Source organism: Oncorhynchus tshawytscha, linkage group LG26, assembly GCF_018296145.1.
Source record: "Oncorhynchus tshawytscha isolate Ot180627B linkage group LG26, Otsh_v2.0, whole genome shotgun sequence".
Classification (NCBI taxonomy): domain Eukaryota; kingdom Metazoa; phylum Chordata; class Actinopteri; order Salmoniformes; family Salmonidae; genus Oncorhynchus; species Oncorhynchus tshawytscha.
In genome coordinates, this window is record NC_056454.1 from 47,618,840 (window position 1) to 47,640,501 (window position 21,662).

Genomic DNA, 21,662 nt, shown 5'->3' on the forward strand with positions numbered 1-21,662 from the left:
GTGAGTTTAACTTCCACCTGTCTGGGGTGGAAAGGTGAGTTTAACGTCCACCTCTGTCTGGGGTGGAAAGGTGAGTTTAACGTCCACCTGTCTGGGGAGGAAAGGTGAGTTTAACTTCCACCTGTCTGGGGTGGAAAGGTGAGTTTAACGTCCACCTCTGTCTGGGGTGGAAAGGTGAGTTTAACGTCCACCTGTCTGGGGAGGAAAGGTGAGTTTAACTTCCACCTGTCTGGGGTGGAAAGGTGAGTTTAACGTCCACCTCTGTCTGGGGTGGAAAGGTGAGTTTAACGTCCACCTATGTCCAGGGTGGAAAGGTGAGTTTAACGTCCACCTCTGTCTGGGGTGGAAAGGTGAGTTTAACGTCCACCTCTGTCTGGGGTGGAAAGGTGAGTTTAACGTCCACCTATGTCCAGGGTGGAAAGGTGAGTTTAACTTCCACCTGTCTGGGGTGGAAAGGTGAGTTTAACGTCCACCTCTGTCTGGGGTGGAAAGGTGAGTTTAACGTCCACCTCTGTCTGGGGTGGAAAGGTGAGTTAACGTCCACCTCTGTCTGGGGTGGAAAGGTGAGTTAACGTCCACCTATGTCCAGGGTGGAAAGGTGAGTTTAACTTCCACCTGTCTGGGGTGGAAAGGTGAGTTAACGTCCACCTCTGTCTGGGGTGGAAAGGTGAGTTAACGTCCACCTCTGTCTGGGGTGGAAAGGTGAGTTTAACGTCCACCTATGTCCAGGGTGGAAAGGTGAGTTTAACGTCCACCTCTGTCTGGGGTGGAAAGGTGAGTTTAACGTCCACCTCTGTCTAGGGTGGAAAGGTGAGTTTAACGTCCACCTCTGTCTGGGGTGGAAAGGTGAGTTTAACGTTCACCTCTGTCTGGGGTGGAAAGGTGAGTTTAACGTCCACCTCTGTCTAGGGTGGAAAGGTGAGTTTAACGTCCACCTCTGTCTGGGGTGGAAAGGTGAGTTTAACGTCCACCTCTGTCTGGGGTGGAAAGGTGAGTTTAACTTCCACCTGTCTGGGGTGGAAAGGTGAGTTTAACGTCCACCTCTGTCTGGGGTGGAAAGGTGAGTTTAACGTCCACCTGTCTGGGGAGGAAAGGTGAGTTTAACTTCCACCTGTCTGGGGTGGAAAGGTGAGTTTAACGTCCACCTCTGTCTGGGGTGGAAAGGTGAGTTTAACGTCCACCTCTGTCTGGGGTGGAAAGGTGAGTTTAACGTCCACCTATGTCCAGGGTGGAAAGGTGAGTTAACGTCCACCTATGTCTGGGGTGGAAAGGTGAGTTAACGTCCACCTATGTCTGGGGTGGAAAGGTGAGTTAACGTCCACCTCTGTCTGGGGTGGAAAGGTGAGTTAACGTCCACCTCTGTCTGGGGTGGAAAGGTGAGTTAACGTCCACCTATGTCTGGGGTGGAAAGGTGAGTTAACGTCCACCTATGTCTGGGGTGGAAAGGTGAGTTAACGTCCACCTCTGTCTGGGGTGGAAAGGTGAGTTAACGTCCACCTCTGTCTGGGGTGGAAAGGTGAGTTAACGTCCACCTATGTCCAGGGTGGAAAGGTGAGTTTAACTTCCACCTGTCTGGGGTGGAAAGGTGAGTTAACTCCACCTCTGTCTGGGGTGGAAAGGTGAGTTAACGTCCACCTCTGTCTGGGGTGGAAAGGTGAGTTAACGTCCACCTCTGTCTGGGGTGGAAAGGTGAGTTAACGTCCACCTCTGTCTGGGGTGGAAAGGTGAGTTTAACGTCCACCTCTGTCTGGGGTGGAAAGGTGAGTTTAACTTCCACCTGTCTGGGGTGGAAAGGTGAGTTTAACTTCCACCTGTCTGGGGTGGAAAGGTGAGTTTAACGTCCACCTCTGTCTGGGGTGGAAAGGTGAGTTTAACGTCCACCTCTGCCTGGGGTGGAAAGGTGAGTTAACGTCCACCTCTGTCTGGGGTGGAAAGGTGAGTTTAACGTCCACCTCTGTCTGGGGTGGAAAGGTGAGTTTAACTTCCACCTCTGTCTGGGGTGGAAAGGTGAGTTTAACGTCCACCTCTGTCTGGGGTGGAAAGGTGAGTTTAACGTCCACCTCTGTCTAGGGTGGAAAGGTGAGTTTAACGTCCACCTCTGTCTAGGGTGGAAAGGTGAGTTTAACGTCCACCTCTGTCTGGGGTGGAAAGGTGAGTTTAACGTCCACCTCTGTCTGGGGTGGAAAGGTGAGTTTAACTTCCACCTGTCTGGGGTGGAAAGGTGAGTTTAACTTTAAAAAAGACCATGCTCATATTCCTAATGACGTCTCAAAGTCAAATATTTAGCAAACAGGGACAGTTTCATTGCTAACAAGACACACCGATGTGGCATTGGAGAAATATGATAAGATGAACAAATCGACCTCTCTCTCTGTCCATTCTTAGCCTGTAATTTCTGTCATTTTTGTGGTATTAAAGAAATATTCTAATATGTAAAATGACGTAGAATTGCATGAAATGTTTGTAAATGGCAATATTTTCTTGAACCTATGAACTCAATGATAGATTCATGCAATGCTTTTACTATAAAGGAGATGTTTACACCCCTACTCTCGTCTACGGTGGTCTGCAAACCACACAACCTTCTGGCCCACAGTCCTGTGTGCTATCAAAATTTCTGCATTGCCATATAAAGCTAGCAGGACAAAGAACAGTTTCTAAAACTGCATATCTAAGGCTCTGGTCTGTCCAAAAGAAGACAGGGGTATTCACTTTATGTTTTAATTATAACTTTGGGTACAGGGTTGGGTCACTTACATATATTTTTTTTAAAGTCAAATATATTTTGCGAAAGGGAGGGCCATCCATTTTAATTTCAGAGAGATACGATTTTCTCCATGTAACCCTTATCATTGTAACAATTTTCTTCCTGGGAAGGAGAGGAGGACCAAAATGCAGCGTGGTTATTTATAAACATCTTTAATGAAAGATGAAAACGTGAACACTATACAAAATAAGAACACGTGGAAAAACTGAAACAGTCCTAACTGGTGCAAAAAACAGAGACAGGAACAATCATCCACAAAATACTTAAAGAATATGGCTGCCTAAATATGGTTCCCAATCAGAGACAACGATAAACACCTGCCTCTGATTGAGAACCACTCCAGGCAACCATAGACTTAACTAGAACACTCAACTGAACACAACCCCATAGACTACAAAACCCCTAGACAAAACAAGACACGTAAATCACCCATGTCACACCCTGGCCTAACCAACATAATAAAAAGAACACAGAATACTAAGGCCAGGGCGTGACAATTATAAATAATGTTCACTCCCTAATCCCATTCCACTACCTTTTAAATCTGTTTTTTTTTTTATTATCTGAAAACAAGCTTTTCTTTTATACTTCCAAGACCATCCGTCTTGGATCTGTTTTGTCCGGTAGTAATGTGGTGCCTGCCTGTATTTTTAATTAATAATACACGTCATTGAGAAAAATATATATTTTGTGTGAGTAATAAACAGAACAGGTGGCAGTGTGTTGGACACAGTCACTCACATATATAGAGGTCTATAAAGCCTGTCTCCATTCCTGATTTCTGGAAGCGTTACCTTTACTGTCACGCCTGTTCACACTCTCCCTCTCTGGCGCTCGAGGGCACCAGGCTGCCTTTCGTTACGCCTCCGGTCTCCATTATTAAGGGCATCAGCGCTCATTGGACTCACCTGGACTCCTTCGCAGCTTTGATTTCCTTCCCTATATCTGTCTGTTTCCTCTGTTTCATCGCTGTGTCAGCATTATAGTCGTTTTCCTTTCCCCTGTCCAGACAGTGTCCGTATTCTTTTCCTGTCCGAGGTATTAAATATTCCCTGCTTCTCTTCTCCAGCATTGATCCTTACAGCTTACCTATGTAATATTGGCATAAGCTCAAAAACACTTGTTTTGCTAACATTGTCCTGTTTTATCAATTGCTGTATTATCAATGGGCAGTTCATTACCTCTGTTGATGAATATGGAGCTTAAAGTTGTGTTTGTATTTGTATTTATTTTCATACATTTACAATAGGCCTTTATCTAAAAATACACACAGACTAATACAGCAGAATGCTTTTCATTGACTACAGCTCAGCATTCAACACCATAGTATCCTCAAACTGCATCACTAAGCTAAGGACCCTGGGACTAAACACCTCCCTCTGCAACTGGACCCTGGACTTCCTGACCTCTCCTCAACGATGAGACAGCCCCCAGGTGGTATGAGGGTAGGTAATAACACATCCGTGACACTGATCCTCAACAGGGGGGCCCCTCAGGGGTGCGTGCTCAGTTCCCTCCTGTACTCCTTGTTCACTCATGACTGCATGGCCAGGCAACAACCTCTCCCTCAACCCAAACACCATCATTAAGTTAGCTGATGACACAACAGATCAGCCTGATCACTGACAACGATAAGACAGCTTATAGGGAGGAGGTCAGAGACCTGGCCGTGTGGTGCCAGGACGACAACCTCTCCCTCAACGATGAGACAGCCTATAGGGAGGAGGTCAGAGACCTGGCCGTGTGGTGCCAGGACAACAACCTCTCCCTCAACGATGAGACAGCCTATAGGGAGGAGGTCAGAGACCTAGCCGTGTGGTGCCAGGACAACAACCTCTCCCTCAACGATGAGACAGCCTATAGGGAGGAGGTCAGAGACGTGTGGTGCCAGGACAACAACCTCTCCCTCAACGATGAGACAGCTTATAGGGAGGAGGTCAGAGACCTGGCCGTGTGGTGCCAGGACGACAACCTCTCCCTCAACGATGAGACAGCCTATATTGTGGGGAGAAGGTCAGAGACGTGTGGTGCCAGGACGACAACCTCTCCCTCAACGATGAGACAGCTTATAGGGAGGAGGTCAGAGACCTGGCCGTGTGGTGCCAGGACAACAACCTCTCCCTCAACGATGAGACAGCTTATAGGGAGGAGGTCAGAGACCTGGCCGTGTGGTGCCAGGACAACAACCTCTCCCCCTCAACGATGAGACAGCCTATAGGGAGGAGGTCAGAGACCTGACCGTGTGGTGCCAGGACAACAACCTCTCCCTCAACGATGAGACAGCCTATAGGGAGGAGGTCAGAGACCTGGCCGTGTGGTGCCAGGACAACAACCTCTCCCTCAACGATGAGACAGCTTATAGGGAGGAGGTCAGAGACCTGGCCGTGTGGTGCCAGGACAACAACCTCTCCCTCAACATGATCAAGAAAAAGGAGATGATTGTGGACTACAGGAAAAGGAGGACTGAGCACGCCCTATGTGAAGCATTTATTTGGGCTGCAATTAATTGTTGTTTTTGTTTAACACGATTTTGGTTACTACATAACTCCATATGTGTTATTTCATAGTTTTGACCCCCTGTATATAGCCTCCACATTGACTTGTATATAGCCTCCACATTGACTCTTCATTTATTCTACAATGTAGAAAAGAAAATAGTCCAAAAATAAAGTAAAAACCCTGAGTAGGTGTTCTAAAAATTTTGACGGTAGTGTACATGTGCATATTTCCTAAATTACTTCAACTAACCGGTCCCCCTGCACATTGACTCTGTACCAGTACCATCTGTATATAGCCTCCACATTGACTCTGTACCAGCCTCCATTGCTATTTTACCATCTGTATATAGCCTCCACATTGACTCTGTACCAGTACCATCTGTATATAGCCTCCACATTGACTCTGTACCAGTACCATCTGTATATAGACTCGCTATTGCTATTTTACTGTTGCTCTTTAAAATTATTTGTTACTTTAATTTTTTATTTTTACTTATCTATTTAAAAAAATATATGTTTTCTTAAAACTGCATTGGTGGTTAATAAGGGCCTGTCAGTAAGCATTTCACTGTGAGGTCTACTACACCTGTTGTATTCAGCATTTCACTGTAAGGTCTACTACACCTGTTGTATTCAGCATTTCACTGTAAGGTCTACTACACCTGTTGTATTCAGCATTTCACTGTAAGGTCTACACCTGTTGTATTCAGCATTTCACTGTAAGGTCTACTACACCTGTTGTATTCAGCATTTCACTGTAAGGTCTACTACACCTGTTGTATTCATCATTTCACTGTAAGGTCTACTACACCTGTTGTATTCAGCATTTCACTGTGAGGTCTACTACACCTGTTGTATTCAGCATTTCACCGTGAGGTCTACTACACCTGTTGTATTCAGCATTTCACTGTAAGGTCTACTACACCTGTTGTATTCAGTATTTCACTGTAAGGTCTACTACACCTGTTGTATTCAGCATTTCACTGTGAGGTCTACTACACCTGTTGTATTCAGTATTTCACTGTAAGGTCTACTACACCTGTTGTATTCGGCGCATGTGACAAATAACATTTGATTTGATTTTGATATATATATTCTGAAACATTTTGTTTTGTTACCGCCTTATTCTAAAATCGATTGAATAAAATACAGAAATACATTATTTACATCAGTATTCAAAACCTTTGCCATGAGACTCGAAATTGAGCTCAGGTCCATTCTGTTTCCATTGATCATCCTTGAGATTTTTCTACAACTTGATTGGAGTCCACCTGTGGTAAATTAAATTGATTGGACATGATATGGAAAGGTTGTCTATCCTGTCTATATGAGGTCCCACAGTTGACAGTGCATGTCAGAGCAAATACCAAGCCATGAGGTCGAATGAATTGTCTGTAGAGCTCCGAGACAGGGTTGTGTCAAGGCACAGATCTGGTGAAGGATACCAACAAATTTATACAGCATTGAAGGTCCCCAAGAACACAGTGGCCTCCATCATTCTTAAATGGAAGAAGGTTGGAACCACCAAGACCCTTCCAAGAGCTGGTCGCCTGGTCAAACTGAGCAATCTGGGGAGAAGGGCCTCGGTCAGGGAGGTGACCAAGAACCCGAGGGTCACCCTGGCAGAGCTCCAGAGTTCCTCTGTGGAGATGGGAGAACCTTCCAGAAGGACAACCATCTCTGTAGCAGTCCACCAATCAGGCCTTTATTGTAGAGTGGCCAGACGGAAGCTACTCCTCAGTAAAAGGCACATAACAGCCCGCTTTGAGTTTGCCAACAGGCACCTAAAGGACACTCAGACCATGAGAAACAAGATTCTCTGGTCTGATGAAACCAGGATTGAACACTTCTGCCTAAATGCCAAGTGTCACGTCTGGAGGAAACCTGGCACCATCCCTACGGTGAAGCATGGTGGTGGCAGTGTCATGCTGTGGGGATTTTTTTAGAGGCAGGGACTGGGAGACTAGTCAGGATCGAGTTAAAGATGAACGTACAGAGAGAGATCCTTGATGAAAACCTGCTCCAGAGTTTTCAGGACCTCATACTGGGGCGAAGGTTCACCTTCCAACAGGACAATGACCCTAAGCACACAGCCAAGACAATGCAGAAGTGGCTTCAGGACAAGTCTCTGAATGTCTTTGAGTTGCCCAGCCAGACCCCAGACTTGAACCCGATCAAACACCTTTGGAGAGACCTGAAAATAGCTGTGCAGCATCGTTCCCCATTGAAGCTGACAGAGCTTGAGAGGATCTGCAGAGAAGAAAGGGAGAAACTCCCCAAATACAGGTGTGATAAGCTTGTAGCGTCATACCAAAGAAGACTCGAGGCTTTAATCGCTGCCAAAGGTGCTTCAACAAAGTACTGAGTAAAGGGTCTGAATAGTGATGGATATGTATATTTCAGTTACACACAAAACAACGACTCCATCTCCTCCGCCCAGACCTGGGTTCTCACACCACCATCCCTAGTGCCTGCATTATTGTTTTAACAAATAACAAATGCCACCACAGCCAGCCCCCACAGCCCCCACAGCCCCACAGCCCTCACAGCCCCCACAGCCCTCACAGCCCTCACAGCCCCCCAGCCCCTACAGCCCCCACAGCCCCACAGCCCTCACAGCCCCACAGCCCTACAGCCCCACAGCCCCTCAGCCCCCTACAGCCCCCTCAGCCCCCTCAGCCCCACAGCCCCCTCAGCCCCACAGCCACTCAGCCCCTCAGCCCCCTCAGCCCCCGGGCCCCACGGCCACTCAGCCCCCTCAACCCCTCGGCCCCCACAGCCCATCCAACCACTTCAGCCCCTCCAGCCTCCACAGCCCCACATACCCTAGGCCCCAACAGCCCAACCACCCCCACAGCCCCCACAGCCCCCAACAGACCACACAGCCCCCACAGCCCCACAGACCCCCACAGACCACACAGCCCCCACAGCCCCACAGACCCCCACAGACCACACAGCCCCCACAGCCTCTTGGCCGGCGTGGGATATACTTGTTTACCTTGGAACACCAGGCAGGATTAGCAGATGAATAAATAAGAGATGATGAAGCATCTTGTAAGGTCTTCTCCGTAGCCTCCAGGCGCTGTCATTAGCATTGTAAAGTTTGGCCACACATTCGCAGATGGCCCTCTGGCATGGCCGAAACCCTGAGACAAACAGACAGACAAGCAGAGACACCACAAGGACAGACACATACACACACAGCAGGCACGTCTCAATCCGGGAGGCCAAGGAGGCCTCAGAGAGTTCTTCAAAATGCAGGGAAGAAAATAGTAAAATACATACGAAGTAACAGAGCAGTCAGGGGTCATTTCCCCTTATTAGGTTCAATTTCGATGACTTGTCATCAATCATATACGAGGGAGAGTGAGGCCTGAAGTTAAAGCTTAAAAGCCTTTGAGATAGTTCTGGAACCTTCTGTCCAAAGAGTTGAGACCATGGTCATATCTGAAAATGCACCCTATAACCAGGACTCTGGTCAAAAGTAGTGCACTACTATAAACCAAGTCTCACAGGGCTCTGGTCAAAAGTAGTGCACTACTATAGACCAAGTCTCATAGGGCTCTGGTCAAAAGTAATGCACTACTATAGACCAAGTCTCATAGGGCTCTGGTCAAAAGTAGTGCACTACTATAGACCAAGTCTCATAGGGCTCTGGTAAAAAGTAGTGCACTACTATAGAGGATGGAGTGTTATTTCAGATTCTCCCTTCTCTTCCGCTCTCTTTACCCTACAGCTTTACTCCCTAGACAGATGTCAATCAGTATCTCTGATGGTGGCTTGTGATACACTTTGCACTCATCCCTAGCTTTTAAATTATGATATGGGGAGGGGAATCCTCAAATATTTCTATGTTGTTCCTCTGATTTCCAACAAGTGATATTATTGGATTGTCTAATGAAGACATCAGTGGCGCAGTATAACTGAACATACCTGTTGTTTTAAAAATGCCCCTTCTCACAAACACGCCCCTTTGTCCGCTCTCGTTAGCATAATCTTATTTAGAGCCCGTAAAACAGGCAAACAGACGTATCCTATTCACCACCGTGTCTTCTGCTTGGGTGCACTCGCAATGACTCCTGGGTTGTTAATCCTTCGGGCTGTGCACATGATCCACTGGTTATTGCTGCTATGATACCGCTCACAGTACAAATGTAGTCCTACTCGTGAAATGACCTACTAGACTAAATACGGTGAATTTCTATTTGTTTGACAATACTTGTAGCCCTACTACAAACACATTAAACCAACTAGGCTAGGCTATATCTCAGCTAACGATTTATTTTTATTTTATTGAACCATTATTTAAGTAGGCAAGTCAGTTAAGAACAGAATCTTATTTACAATGACGGCCTCCTCCGACCAAGTTCTACCTAAACATATGGTAACAGAGATTCTATACATCAGAGTTCTGTATGCAATAATCTGCATACGGTGAACTATGTCTGTAAATGCTTTATAATGGTTTTGAAAAGAGAAACAAAATCCGTGTTATGTATGGAAAAAACGTCAGTAGCTAGGTTTCCATTCAGATTTTCACGCAAATATTATAAAATCTGCACGAAACAATTATGCGCATTTTGACCTAGTGCACATTAAAATAACTTTTGCCGTTAAATTTCCATGTACCGAATGGAAAATGCAAGTTAAATGGGTTTCCATCTTATTTTCAACTCTACTGATAGTTGGTTTTCTCACAAAAATATTGCAGCGTTATATAGCAAATGTGCCCACTCTGGCACATGCGCTCTAGCCAACAGCTCGCAGATCCAGTGCTGGTCGGCTACCAACATTATAAGATTATTATGAATAAAAGCGATATTATTTGTAGTTGTCAAACTGCAGCCAAGCATCGATCATCACGTCACCGGAATAAGAACCCTCGATATTTATTGGAAAGGAGCATCAAGCTCATCACCACCCTGTGAAGTTCATCATCATTTATTTCATCTTTAGCCTAATAATCTGCACGTTTACCCAAATCGCAGTGGGAAGTTTACAACCGTATGATGGTTATTATATTCATTATTATACTAATACATTTTACAGACACAAAAAGATCCCACCATGTAGAACGAACACATTGTCGGTCGGCATTTAAGCAATTGTACCGGCATTTCATGTTTCCATCAATCGCGTCATGATTTGTGTCACGCGTCAGGTAATTCATCCGCATGAAATGGTTGGATGTAAACGCGATTAGTATAGCCTACTCTGTATAGAAAAATACAGTGTACAGAATGCAGACGTAATCTAGTGTTACAGATGGTTCATTGAATTATAATAGGCCTAAATATGCACATTAAATGCATTGAAAATGGGTCACACATAGGCTACAGTACACAAACAATTGCACAAAATACCACAGTTACAAAGGCCTACTTTCTTCATGCATGTCACGCCCTGACATGCCCTGACTCGGTTGGGAAAATCTATGTTTTCTATTTCTTTGTTGTTTTTTGCGGAGTGTGGTTCCCAATCAGAGGCAGCTGTCTATCGTTGTCTCTGATTGGGTATCATATATAAGTTGTGATTTTCCGTTTGGGTTTTGTGGGGTGTTATTTTCTGTTTGGTGTCTGTGGCTGACGGAACTGGTCGCTTTCGGATGTGTTATTTTTGTTTGAGTGTTTCTTGTAAATAAATATCATGAACACTTTCCACGCTGCGCTTTGGTCCACTCTTCCTTCCACCGACGACGAGCGTTACAATGCAATTACCTACCGTGCATTCTCGAAAGTATTCACACACCTTTGAGATATTGTGCCCACTGATCTACACACAATAACCCACAATATCAGTCTGATTTACAAATTCCTGATTTAAAAAAAAAAAAATTAAGATGAAATGTCTTGAGTCAAATAAGTATTCAAGCCCTTTGTTATGGAAAGGCTAAATACGTTCAGGAGTAAAACTGTGCTTAAAGGAGATACATACATAATAAGTTGCATGGAATGCAATAAAAGTAGGCTGACATTTTGTTTTTAAAGAATACCCCTCATCCGAGTCTTAAATTTCGAACACAGATTCAACCACAAAGACGAGGGCGAAATATATCTTAGAGCTTGAGGAAGTTATTAATTTCACTGCGGATGGTGTATCAATACACCCAGTCACTACAAAGATACAGGCATCCTTCCTCAGTTGCCGGAGAGGAAGGAAACCGCTCAGGGATTTCACCATGAGGCCAATGGTGATTTTAAAGCAGTTAATGGCTGTGATAGGAGAATACTGAGGATGGATCAACAACATTGTATTTACTCCACAATACTAATCTAAATGACAGTGACAAGAAGGAAGTCTGTACAGAATAAAAAATATTCCAAAACATGCATCCTGCTTGCAACAAGACACTAAAGTAATACAACAAATGTGTCAAAGAAATTAACTTATTGTCCTGAATAATTTGTGTTATGGGGAGGCAGGTAGCCTAGTGTTTAGAGTGTTGGACTAGTAACTGAAAATTTGCAAGATCAAATCCCCGAGCTGACAAGGTAAAAATCCATTGTTCTGCCCCTGAACAAGGCAGTTAACCCCAAAAAATAAGAATTTGTTCTTGACTGACTTGCCTAGCGAAATAAAGGTAATATATATATATATATGTTTTAATGTTTGGGGCAAACACAACCCATCACTGAGTAACCCTCTTCATATTTTCAAGCATAGTGGTGGCTGCGTCATGTTATGTGTATGCTTGTCATTGGCAAGTAATAGGGAGATTTTTTAGGATAAAAAGAAACGGAATAGAGCTAAGCTCAGGCAAAATCCCAGAGGAAAACCTGGTTCAGTCTGCTTTCCACCAGACACTGGGAGACACATTTACCTTTCAGCAGGACAATAACCTAAAACACAAAATATATATTGGAGTTTCTTAAGAGTTTAAAAAATAATAATGTGCAAATATTGTCCAGGTGTGGAAAGCTCAAAGAGGCAGAAAGACTAACAGCTGTAATCCCGAAAAGCATTCTGTATTGACTCAAGGGGTTAAATACTCATCTAATCAAGATATATTAGTGTTTATTTTTCATTTAATCTTTTAAAAAATTTAGTATTTTTCTTCCACTGAAAGAAAAAAGACAATTACATTAATTTGAATTCCAATTTGTAACACAACAAAATGTGGAAAAAGTCAAGGGGTGTGAATACTTTCTGACGGCACTGTATAATATAATATGGCCAGTTTAATTATCATAACCATATTTTACAGTATAGAATAGCTGGGTAAAAATATTGTCATCAAGATAAAGTTGCATAAATTGCACAATGGTCTTATTTGCTCAAATTGATGCTTGAGGAGTTATGAAGAAATTAAATAAATACATTCAACTATTATTAGTATTATGCTGTGTAGTTATACTTCATGTCTTTGCCTGTAGTTTGTGACTGGTTCCACTTGGTTCCACTCTCGGACAATGACCTTGTCAACTTCACTTATATCAGAGCACCAGAGAGTCACTTGTTTTGTCCCATCTATCATCGCCTGGCTGCCTAAAGAGGCTCGCGCTGCTGTTAGTCCATATTGGACGAATTGAAATGTTACTGATCATAACCGTTAAAATCAATTTTGCAGGCTTCGTTTATTAACGTTAAAAAATAAATGCCCTTTAGCGGTTTGAGTCGTGGCTCACGCCGTCAGCTGTTGGGCGCTCTATGGGGTCGTCGGGTTGAAATAATAAGCGCTATTGCTCCAACCGCTATTGCTCCAAATGGGCATGGGCGGAGACAGTGTGTGTGTGTGTGTGTGTGTGTGTGTGTGTGTGTGTGTGTGTGTGTGTGTGTGTGTGTGTGTGTGTGTGTGTGTGTGTGTGTGTGTGTGTGTGTGTGTGTGTGTGTGTGTGTGTGTGTGTGTGTTGTGCGCGCAACGACAGGAAACTCACAGTTAACATATTGCTGCACAAAGCTTAATCATTTTTCGTTGGTTATTTCCAAGAGCCTGATCGAGTTAGTAATGTCGCTTTCAATTTCACAACAGGAAACAAAATATTACCGAAGTATACTGTACAATTATGATCATGTTTATTATGATATTTTCGGAGGAATTATTTCGTTTGGAAAAACAAACTAAAAAAATAAATAACCTCAGAAGTAAGCTCATCAGAACGGGAAGCTTTTCATCATAAATAGGCTATTCATAATGACAAGTATATTGATTTACAGTTTAAATTTAATTTACAGTTTTCGAATACAGTCTTTGAATATCCAAAAACATGCATTGTCCCCCCCCATCATATTGATTAGGTAGGGTTATTGATCTGGTAGAAATATTAAAATCATATCAGTATATAAACACTCAGCAGAATTCTTCTGCTGTAGAATTCGAAAATAGAGACAACAGCTCGTTCTTTTCCCACCGAAAAGTCTAGAATCTATCAACAACAAAAAAGTGTAATCAATTTCATAATTTTCTGCAATGATTGTTATATAATGTTGATGTTACTAAAATAAGATAATGTATTTATATTATTTAGTGGTGGTCAATACAATTTATTTAGCCTATTTCTTCCTTATCGTTGCTGAAAAATCTACAAGCCTAAACAACTTATTTCCCTCACAAAAATGTCATATGCCGAGTGTGTCTAATTCATTCATTTAACGAAGTTCGAATTTCTTTGTAATGACATCAGATTTGAAGACCCCTAACTCCTCCAAGCCTCCTCCCCTCTCTCCGTTCGTAAGATGCCAATTGGCGAATGGATGACAGACAGTCGGAAAAGCCATGGCATTGTCCGGGTGATTTGCCCCCGGATCGTTAACTCCGCTATAAAACCCTGTCGTCATGCCCGTGCGTGCCAAATGGGCTGTCAGTTGTGATTGGGAGTAACAAGTGGATTGAACAGCGACACTTTCTCTGCACCGAGCTGCGCTCTGCATCTCGCTCTCTCTCGGTAGGTTTATTGTCTGCTTTTCGGGATAAAATTGATGTCATTTAGGCAGTTGTGATATTTTTTTTGACACAAAATATAGCCTCATCTGATAATCTTTTTTTTATTTTTTTTAACTTCATGTGTAGAATAACTTTTAAGAACCTTCTCGTGTCCTTTCGTGGATGTTTTTGTTTACCTTCTCCTGTTTAATCCATTGCACATTGAATTGGTTGTCCCGTGTATCATCTTTTTATAATCTAGTGACGTGTTTTTACATTTTAATCCTAGTGGTAGTGGAAAAAAATCTGATGCTAAATGGTTCGTTTACGTTTCTTTCCGTAGACTATTGCGCTGTCCGAATAAACCTGAGGATCATCATGGACTCCGGTACCAGCCGAGTGTCTAGCCGACCTTCCTCTCCCGATGTGCACGATATGTTCCTGCATGCGATGAAGAAACACATGGTGGGTTTCTCCGGTACTGTCTCGTCCACACAGAGCGACTCTCCACCTGAGATACCCGCGGACATGCGGAGCCTGTCGGATGACGATGATGACATTACCCTGAAAATGCTGTCAAAGAAGGACCGTAAACTGCTATCGGAGAACGAGCTGCAGGGGATGCGGCTGAAAATCAATAGCCGCGAGCGGAAGAGGATGCACGACCTCAACATCGCCATGGACGGTCTCCGGGAGGTCATGCCTTACGCGCACGGGCCCTCGGTGCGCAAACTCTCCAAAATCGCTACTCTCCTTCTGGCGAGAAACTACATCCTGATGCTGAGCAACTCGCTGGAGGAGATGAAGAGGCTTGTCAGTGAGTTCTACGGCAGCGGCCACCACAGCAGCTTCCACCCCTCCGCATGTGGTACCATGGCGCACACTGGGCCCCTGCCTGGTCATCCGGCCGTTTCCCACGCCTCCCACCCGGTGCACCATCCACTTCTTCCCCCGGCAGTCTCCACGGTTGCCTCTCTCTCTACAACGGGTCTCACTTCGATCAGACCCCACCATGGACTCCTGAAGGCGCCCTCGGCCGTCCCGGGCCCCCTGGGTAGCAGTTTCCATCACTGGGGCGCGGGAATGCCCTGTCCATGCAGCATGTGCCAGGTGCCACCACATGTTTCCGGCATGAGTGCTGTCACAATGTCCAGGCTGACGAGTGACTCCAAATGACTTGAACTCTTATCATAAAACGAGAGAGGGAGAAAAGGGAAATTAACTTTGGGTTGAAGACGTCAAAGTGTATATCAGTCCAACACGTTTTTTGATTTTTATTTATCTGTTGCTGAAATAAATGTTGGATTGAGCCAGCAGAAATGCATTGCTTTAGAAAATGGGAGGAGCGCTACTTACATACCATGTTGTAGCATGATTTAGATACATGTATAAAGGGTGCTTTTCATATTCAGTAAAGCCCGTCACTGTATGCAAACCTATCTTACGTTGTGGCTGACAGGAATATACATTATACGAAGGGCATTACTGATGACTTTTAATGTCATGTTCTCGACCATTATTTAACTTTAGACTAGCGCATTCCCGAGACAGAGTAAACGAAAGTACACTATGTAGGTAAAGCATACGGCATGAGAACACAATGGTAATGTAGATTGTAAATTTGTAGATTCAGATTTCTGTTTGTACGATAGTTTTTATATCAGGCCCTTGGTTAATGTTTGGATTTACACTTTTAGCTTGTGTCTGCTTTCAGCCATGTAGCGCTGATACCATGTTGCTCCTGTTTCTTCCTCTGCCTCTTGTCCTTTCAGTATTTTCTCTCCAACGTCACTGCCGATCCTATAGATGGCTGTTTTCTCATGTATGTTTCCTCTTTCCATGTGTTGTTGTTGTTGCCAAGCCCGTCACAAGCCCGTCACAAGCCCGACGCATGACGCACGCAAAGAATGATCACTTCTTTATTTTTTTTATAAAAAAGTGCTAAATTATATTTATTTACTTATTTTGGATGGGATTTCAAATGAATCAATGACGATGATTATGTTGGGATTTTTACATGTTAAATAAAAGAAGTTTAATTGACATCGTTCTTTCTCACTGCTCTTCCACAGAAATGGTATGAAAAGCATACACCAGGCCCCAAATTAACCCCAATTTTATCCATTAGTACACATGTAGATATTATCTAAACATCGAATAGGTGACGTAAGCAATAGCTCAACAGTTTGTTCTCCCCGGAAATGCGTATGGAATTTAAAGATACAGTCAGACGTACTTTTATGTCAAAACTGTGCGTAAAATATATATATTTAAAAAAAAGTATACCTTCAACATTTTATAAAAAACCTAAAGGCTACTTTCAAACAATAGCCAGATGCCTTTTAGAAAATGATTTTGCATACAAAAACAAATTAGAGCCACAATACACTTTAATAAACATAGGCAATACTTTTGAAACCTGTTTTTTTAGGGGGGGATCAGAATTATGATTGACTAACAATGACTAACTGTCCCCCTCTGTTCAATTCAACTGAGGACAAAGAAATCCACACCATTCAGATTCAATTCACAGTGAGTCCAGACTGCTTCATTTTCAGCTCTCACTTTTGTGAGCAAAATCATGTTTTACATTATAGGCCTACTATAATCTCAGTATCATTGTAATCCATGTGGATTTGATATGTTTGATGTGTGGATTATACAGTATATGTGCTCCTCTGTTGGAAAAACCATTTGCTCTCTCTGTACATTTACAATACATTTAAAACGTCAAACTTTCCATTCAGAAATCAAAACATCCCGAAATTGTTATTCAACTGCTTTGACCTCCCCAATGAATAAAAACAATATATATATATATATCATTAGGTTTTTAGATATTTCGTTTAGTAAAATTATAGAAGGATAAACCACACAAGATGTGATTCACTGCAAACTCGACATTTGGAGATGCCAAATTCCTTTAAATGGTGCGGAAGGTAGCCTAGTGGTTAGAGTGTTGGACTAGAAACCGAAAAATTGCAAGATCCAATCCCCCGAGCTGACAAGGTAAAGAACTGTCGTTCTGCCCCTGAACAAGGCAGTTAACCCACTGTTCCTAGGTCATCATTGTAAATAAGAATTTGTTCTTAAAACTGATTTGCCTAATCAAGTTTAAAAAATAATCAGAAGTGAGGATGAAAAGTTACAAATGTCAAGATCTTTTTTAGAATAATCCATAATTAACACGTATAGCTCCGATTAGTTTTACAGAGTCAATTAATTATCCTAACTAATTAGACAAAACAAATAAATATAATTTATATTCAAAGTATACATATAGAATATATTATCACCATTCTTGTTTTTGCCGTAATTATATTCAGAGCACAACACACTTGTGTGTGACTTTGACTCTCCTTCAGACTTACTCATACAAAGGTGACTTACGTTTTTTTGGCACCAGTTTGATTTTGTCCACGCCTCGTTACTGTCACAACGAGCTGTGTTTGAATTGTTTAGGCAAGGATCCAATTGGACATCCATATTTCTAGTTTTGTTTTGTTGTTATACTTTGATGAGCTGAAAAGCTAATACTGTCTTGATGTAATCCGGCCTTTTGGATATTTATTCAGAGACTCTACACGAGAGAGGGCCACTAACCAAGAACCTAAGCTAAATGTATTTGGATTCTTGAGCTAAATATGCAAAATATGAGGGCAAACGATCCCCAATACAAGTTCTGTTGTGAGGAATATCCGGGAATAAATTAATATAGAAGGGTGTACATTAGTAAACGGCGGCAGCTGCATAGCAGGTTGTCCATGCGGCTGCAATGTTTCCAAAAGGCTTTTGAAGCTGGAACGATATAGAATGAACCTGCTGTTTGAATATTCATGCTCGCATTTCTATATTCCTCTGTCTTCTTTTTTTAAACAATTGAATTATTCAAATGATGTGAATGAGAAAACAACAAAAAAAGTCCTTCAAGATGTGTAGGGCGTTTTGGTAAAAGCCCAAAGAAAAACATTTGTTTGACTCACTGCTATCTCTTCCTAATTTCACTTCAACCACTTGAAAAATATCCGCTTGTTTCAATAGTTTTTAGTTGTTCACAGACACCACAAACACACACGCATGCCACACCTGAAAAACCTAGGTGAAAGGATGGCACTTGAGCTATCCAAGCCAAAAGATGTCTACTAGCCTATTAAAAGGGGTAACGCAATTTGACAGAACAAATTGAGTCCAAACCGAGTTTAATCAAATGTGTAAACAACACAATGTTTAACATGTATTTTTTTGACCAACATCTGCTTGTTCAGGTCATCTCTTAGCCGGCCACCCTATTGAGAACCCATTTGCTGCCTGCGAAATGCAATTACTCACAGAGTTAATGGGGATTAGAGGTATCACATTTCAAAATTAATTAGAACCCCCCCACTCACTACCCACAATTCCATCTATTTCGTTCCCACCTTAACGAGCAGCCTTTCTTACTTCATTATGAGTCAGTCAGTTATCTACACACCATTACACACACACACACCATTACACACACACACACACACACACACACACACACACACACACACACACACACACACACACACACACACACACACACACACACACACACACACATATACACACACACACACACACACACACACACACACACACACACACACACACACACACACACACACACACACACACACACACACACACACACACACACACACACATACACACACACACACACACACACACACACACACACACACACACATACACACACACACACACATATACACACACACACACACACATATACACACACACACATACACACACATACACACACACACACACACACACACGCACACGCACACGCACACACACACGCACACGCACATGCACACGTGCACACGTACATACAGACATATATACTTACATATGTACATACAGTTTAAGTCGGAAGTTTACATACAATTAGGTTGTAGTCATTAAAACTCATTTTTCAATCACTCCACACATTTCTTGTTAACAAACTATAGTTTTGGCAAGTCGGTTAGGACATCTACTTTGTGCAGTACACAAGTAATCTTTCCAACAATTGTTTACAGACAGATTATTTAACTTATAATTCACTGTATCACAATTCCAGTGGATCAGAAGTTTACATACAGTAAGTTGACTGTGCCTTTAAACAGCTTGGAAAATTACAGAAAATGATGTCATGGCTTTAGAAGCTTCTGATAGGCTATTGACATTATTTGGGTCAATTGGAGGCGTACCTGTGAATGTATTTCAAGGCCAAACCTTCAAACTCAGTGCCTCTTTGTTTCACATCATGGCGACAATCAACAGAAATCAGCCAAGACCTCCACAAGTCTGGTTCATCCTTGGGAGCAATTTCCAAATGCCTGAAGGTACCACGTTCATCTGTACAAACAATAGTATGCAAGTATAAACACCATGGGACCATGCAGCCGTCATACCGCTCAGGAAGGAGACGTTCTGTCTCCTAGAGATGAAGGTACTGTGGTGCGAAAAGTGCAAATCAATCCCAGAACAACAGCAAAGGACCTTGTGAATATGCTGGAGGAAACAGGAACAACAGTATCTATATCTACAGTAAAACGAGTCCTATATCGACATAACCTGAAAGGCTGCTCAGCAAGGAAGAAGCCACTGCTCCAAAACCACCATAAAAAAGCCAGACTACGGTTTGCAACTGCACATAGTGACAAAGATCGTACTTTTTGGAGAAATGAAACCAAATAGAACTATTTGGCCATAATGACCATCGCTATGTTTGGAGGAAAAAGGGGGAGGCTTGCAAGCCGAAGAACACCCTCCCAACCGTGAAGCACGGGGGTGGCAGTATCATGTTGTGGGGGTGCTTTGCTGCAGGTGGGACTGGTGCACTTCACAAAATAGATGGCATCATGAGGATGGAAAATTATGTGGATATATTGAAGCAACATCTCAAGACATCAGTCAGGAAGTTAAAGCTTGGTCGCAAATGGGTCTTCCAGATCGACAATGACCCCAGGCATACTTCCAAAGTTGTGGCAAAATGGCAACAAAGTTAAGGTATTGGAGTGGCCATCACAAAGCCCTGACATCAATCCTATTGAAAGTTTGTGGGCTGAACTGAAAAAGCGTGTGCGAGCAACGAGGCCTACAAACTTGACTCAGTTACACCAGCTCTGTTAGGAGGAATGGGACAAAATTCACCCAACTTATTGTGGGAAGCTTGTGGAAGGCTACCTGAAACGTTTGACCCAAGTTAAACAATTTCAAGGCAATGCTACCAAATACTAATTGAGTGTATGTAAACTTCTGACCTACTGGGAATGCGATGAAAGAAATAAAAGCTGAAATAAATCATTCTCTCTACTGTTATTCTGACATTTCACATTCTCAAAATAAAGTGGTGGTCCTAACTGACCTGAGACAGGGAATTTTTACTAGGATTAAACGTCAGGAATTGTTTAAATGTATTTGGCTAAGGTGTATGTAAACTTACGACTTCAACTGTACACACATACGTACATACATACATAAATATATATATGCATTCGGAAAGTGTCCAGACCACTTAATTTTTTCCACATTTTGTTACGTTATTCTAAAATGAAATATATGTTTTACACACATAATGACAAAGCGAAAACAAGTTTTGAGAGCTTTTAGCTAATGTTTTTAAAAAACAAACATAAATATTTATATATATATTATATATATATTATATATATATATTTACATCAGGATTCAGACCCTTTGCTATGACAATATCCCAATGCCCCAGGATAGTGATTGGGGACACTGCCCTGTGTAGGGTGCCGTCTTTCGGATGGGACGTTAAACGGCTGTCCTGACTCTCTGAGGTCATTAAAGATCCCATGGCACTTATTGTAAGAGTAGGGGTGTTAACCCCGGTGTCCTTGGCTAAATTCACAATCTGGCCCTCAAACCATCATGGTCACCTAATCATCCCCAGTTTACAATTGGCTCATTCATCCCCCTCCTCTCCCCTGTAACTATTCCCCAGGTCGTTGCTGCAAATGAGAATGTGTTCTCAGTCAACTTACCTGGTAAAATAACGGATAAATAAAAAATATATAAATATGAGACTCGAAATTGTGCTCAGGTGGATCCTGTTTCCATTGTTCATCCTTCAGATGTTTCTACCACTAATTGGAGTCCACCTGTGGTAAATTCAATTGGTTGGACATGATTTGGAAAGGCACATACCTGTCTATATAAGGTCCCATAGTTGACAGTGCATGTCAGAGCAAAAACCAAGCCATGAGGTCAAAGGAATTTATCGTAGAGCTCCGAAACATGATTGTGTCGAGGTACAGATCTGGGGAAGTGTACGAAAACATTTCTGCAGCATTGAAGGTCCCCAAGAACACAGTGGCCTCCATCATTCTTAAACTAAAGAAGTTTGGAACCACTAAGACTGTTCCTAGAGCTGGCCAAATATGTAAAAGAATACTAATGTCAAAAACAAATGGAATTACCCACAATCCTCTAAAAACAGAGCCATGTGGCAAGTTGTTGCATGAATTTAAAATTATTA

General features: G+C 42.7%; 1 protein-coding gene across 1 annotated transcript; it reads left to right on the forward strand.

The window, feature by feature from the left end:
* The first annotated feature begins 14,039 nt into the window (after positions 1-14,039).
* LOC112224976 (oligodendrocyte transcription factor 2) lies at positions 14,040-16,168 on the forward strand. The gene is made up of 2 exons (XM_024388563.1): positions 14,040-14,147; positions 14,469-16,168. Exon 2 carries the CDS (start codon positions 14,504-14,506, stop codon positions 15,299-15,301), a length of 798 nt encoding a protein of 265 aa, XP_024244331.1. The 5' UTR covers positions 14,040-14,147; positions 14,469-14,503; the 3' UTR covers positions 15,302-16,168.
* Positions 16,169-21,662: the final 5,494 nt, after the last annotated feature.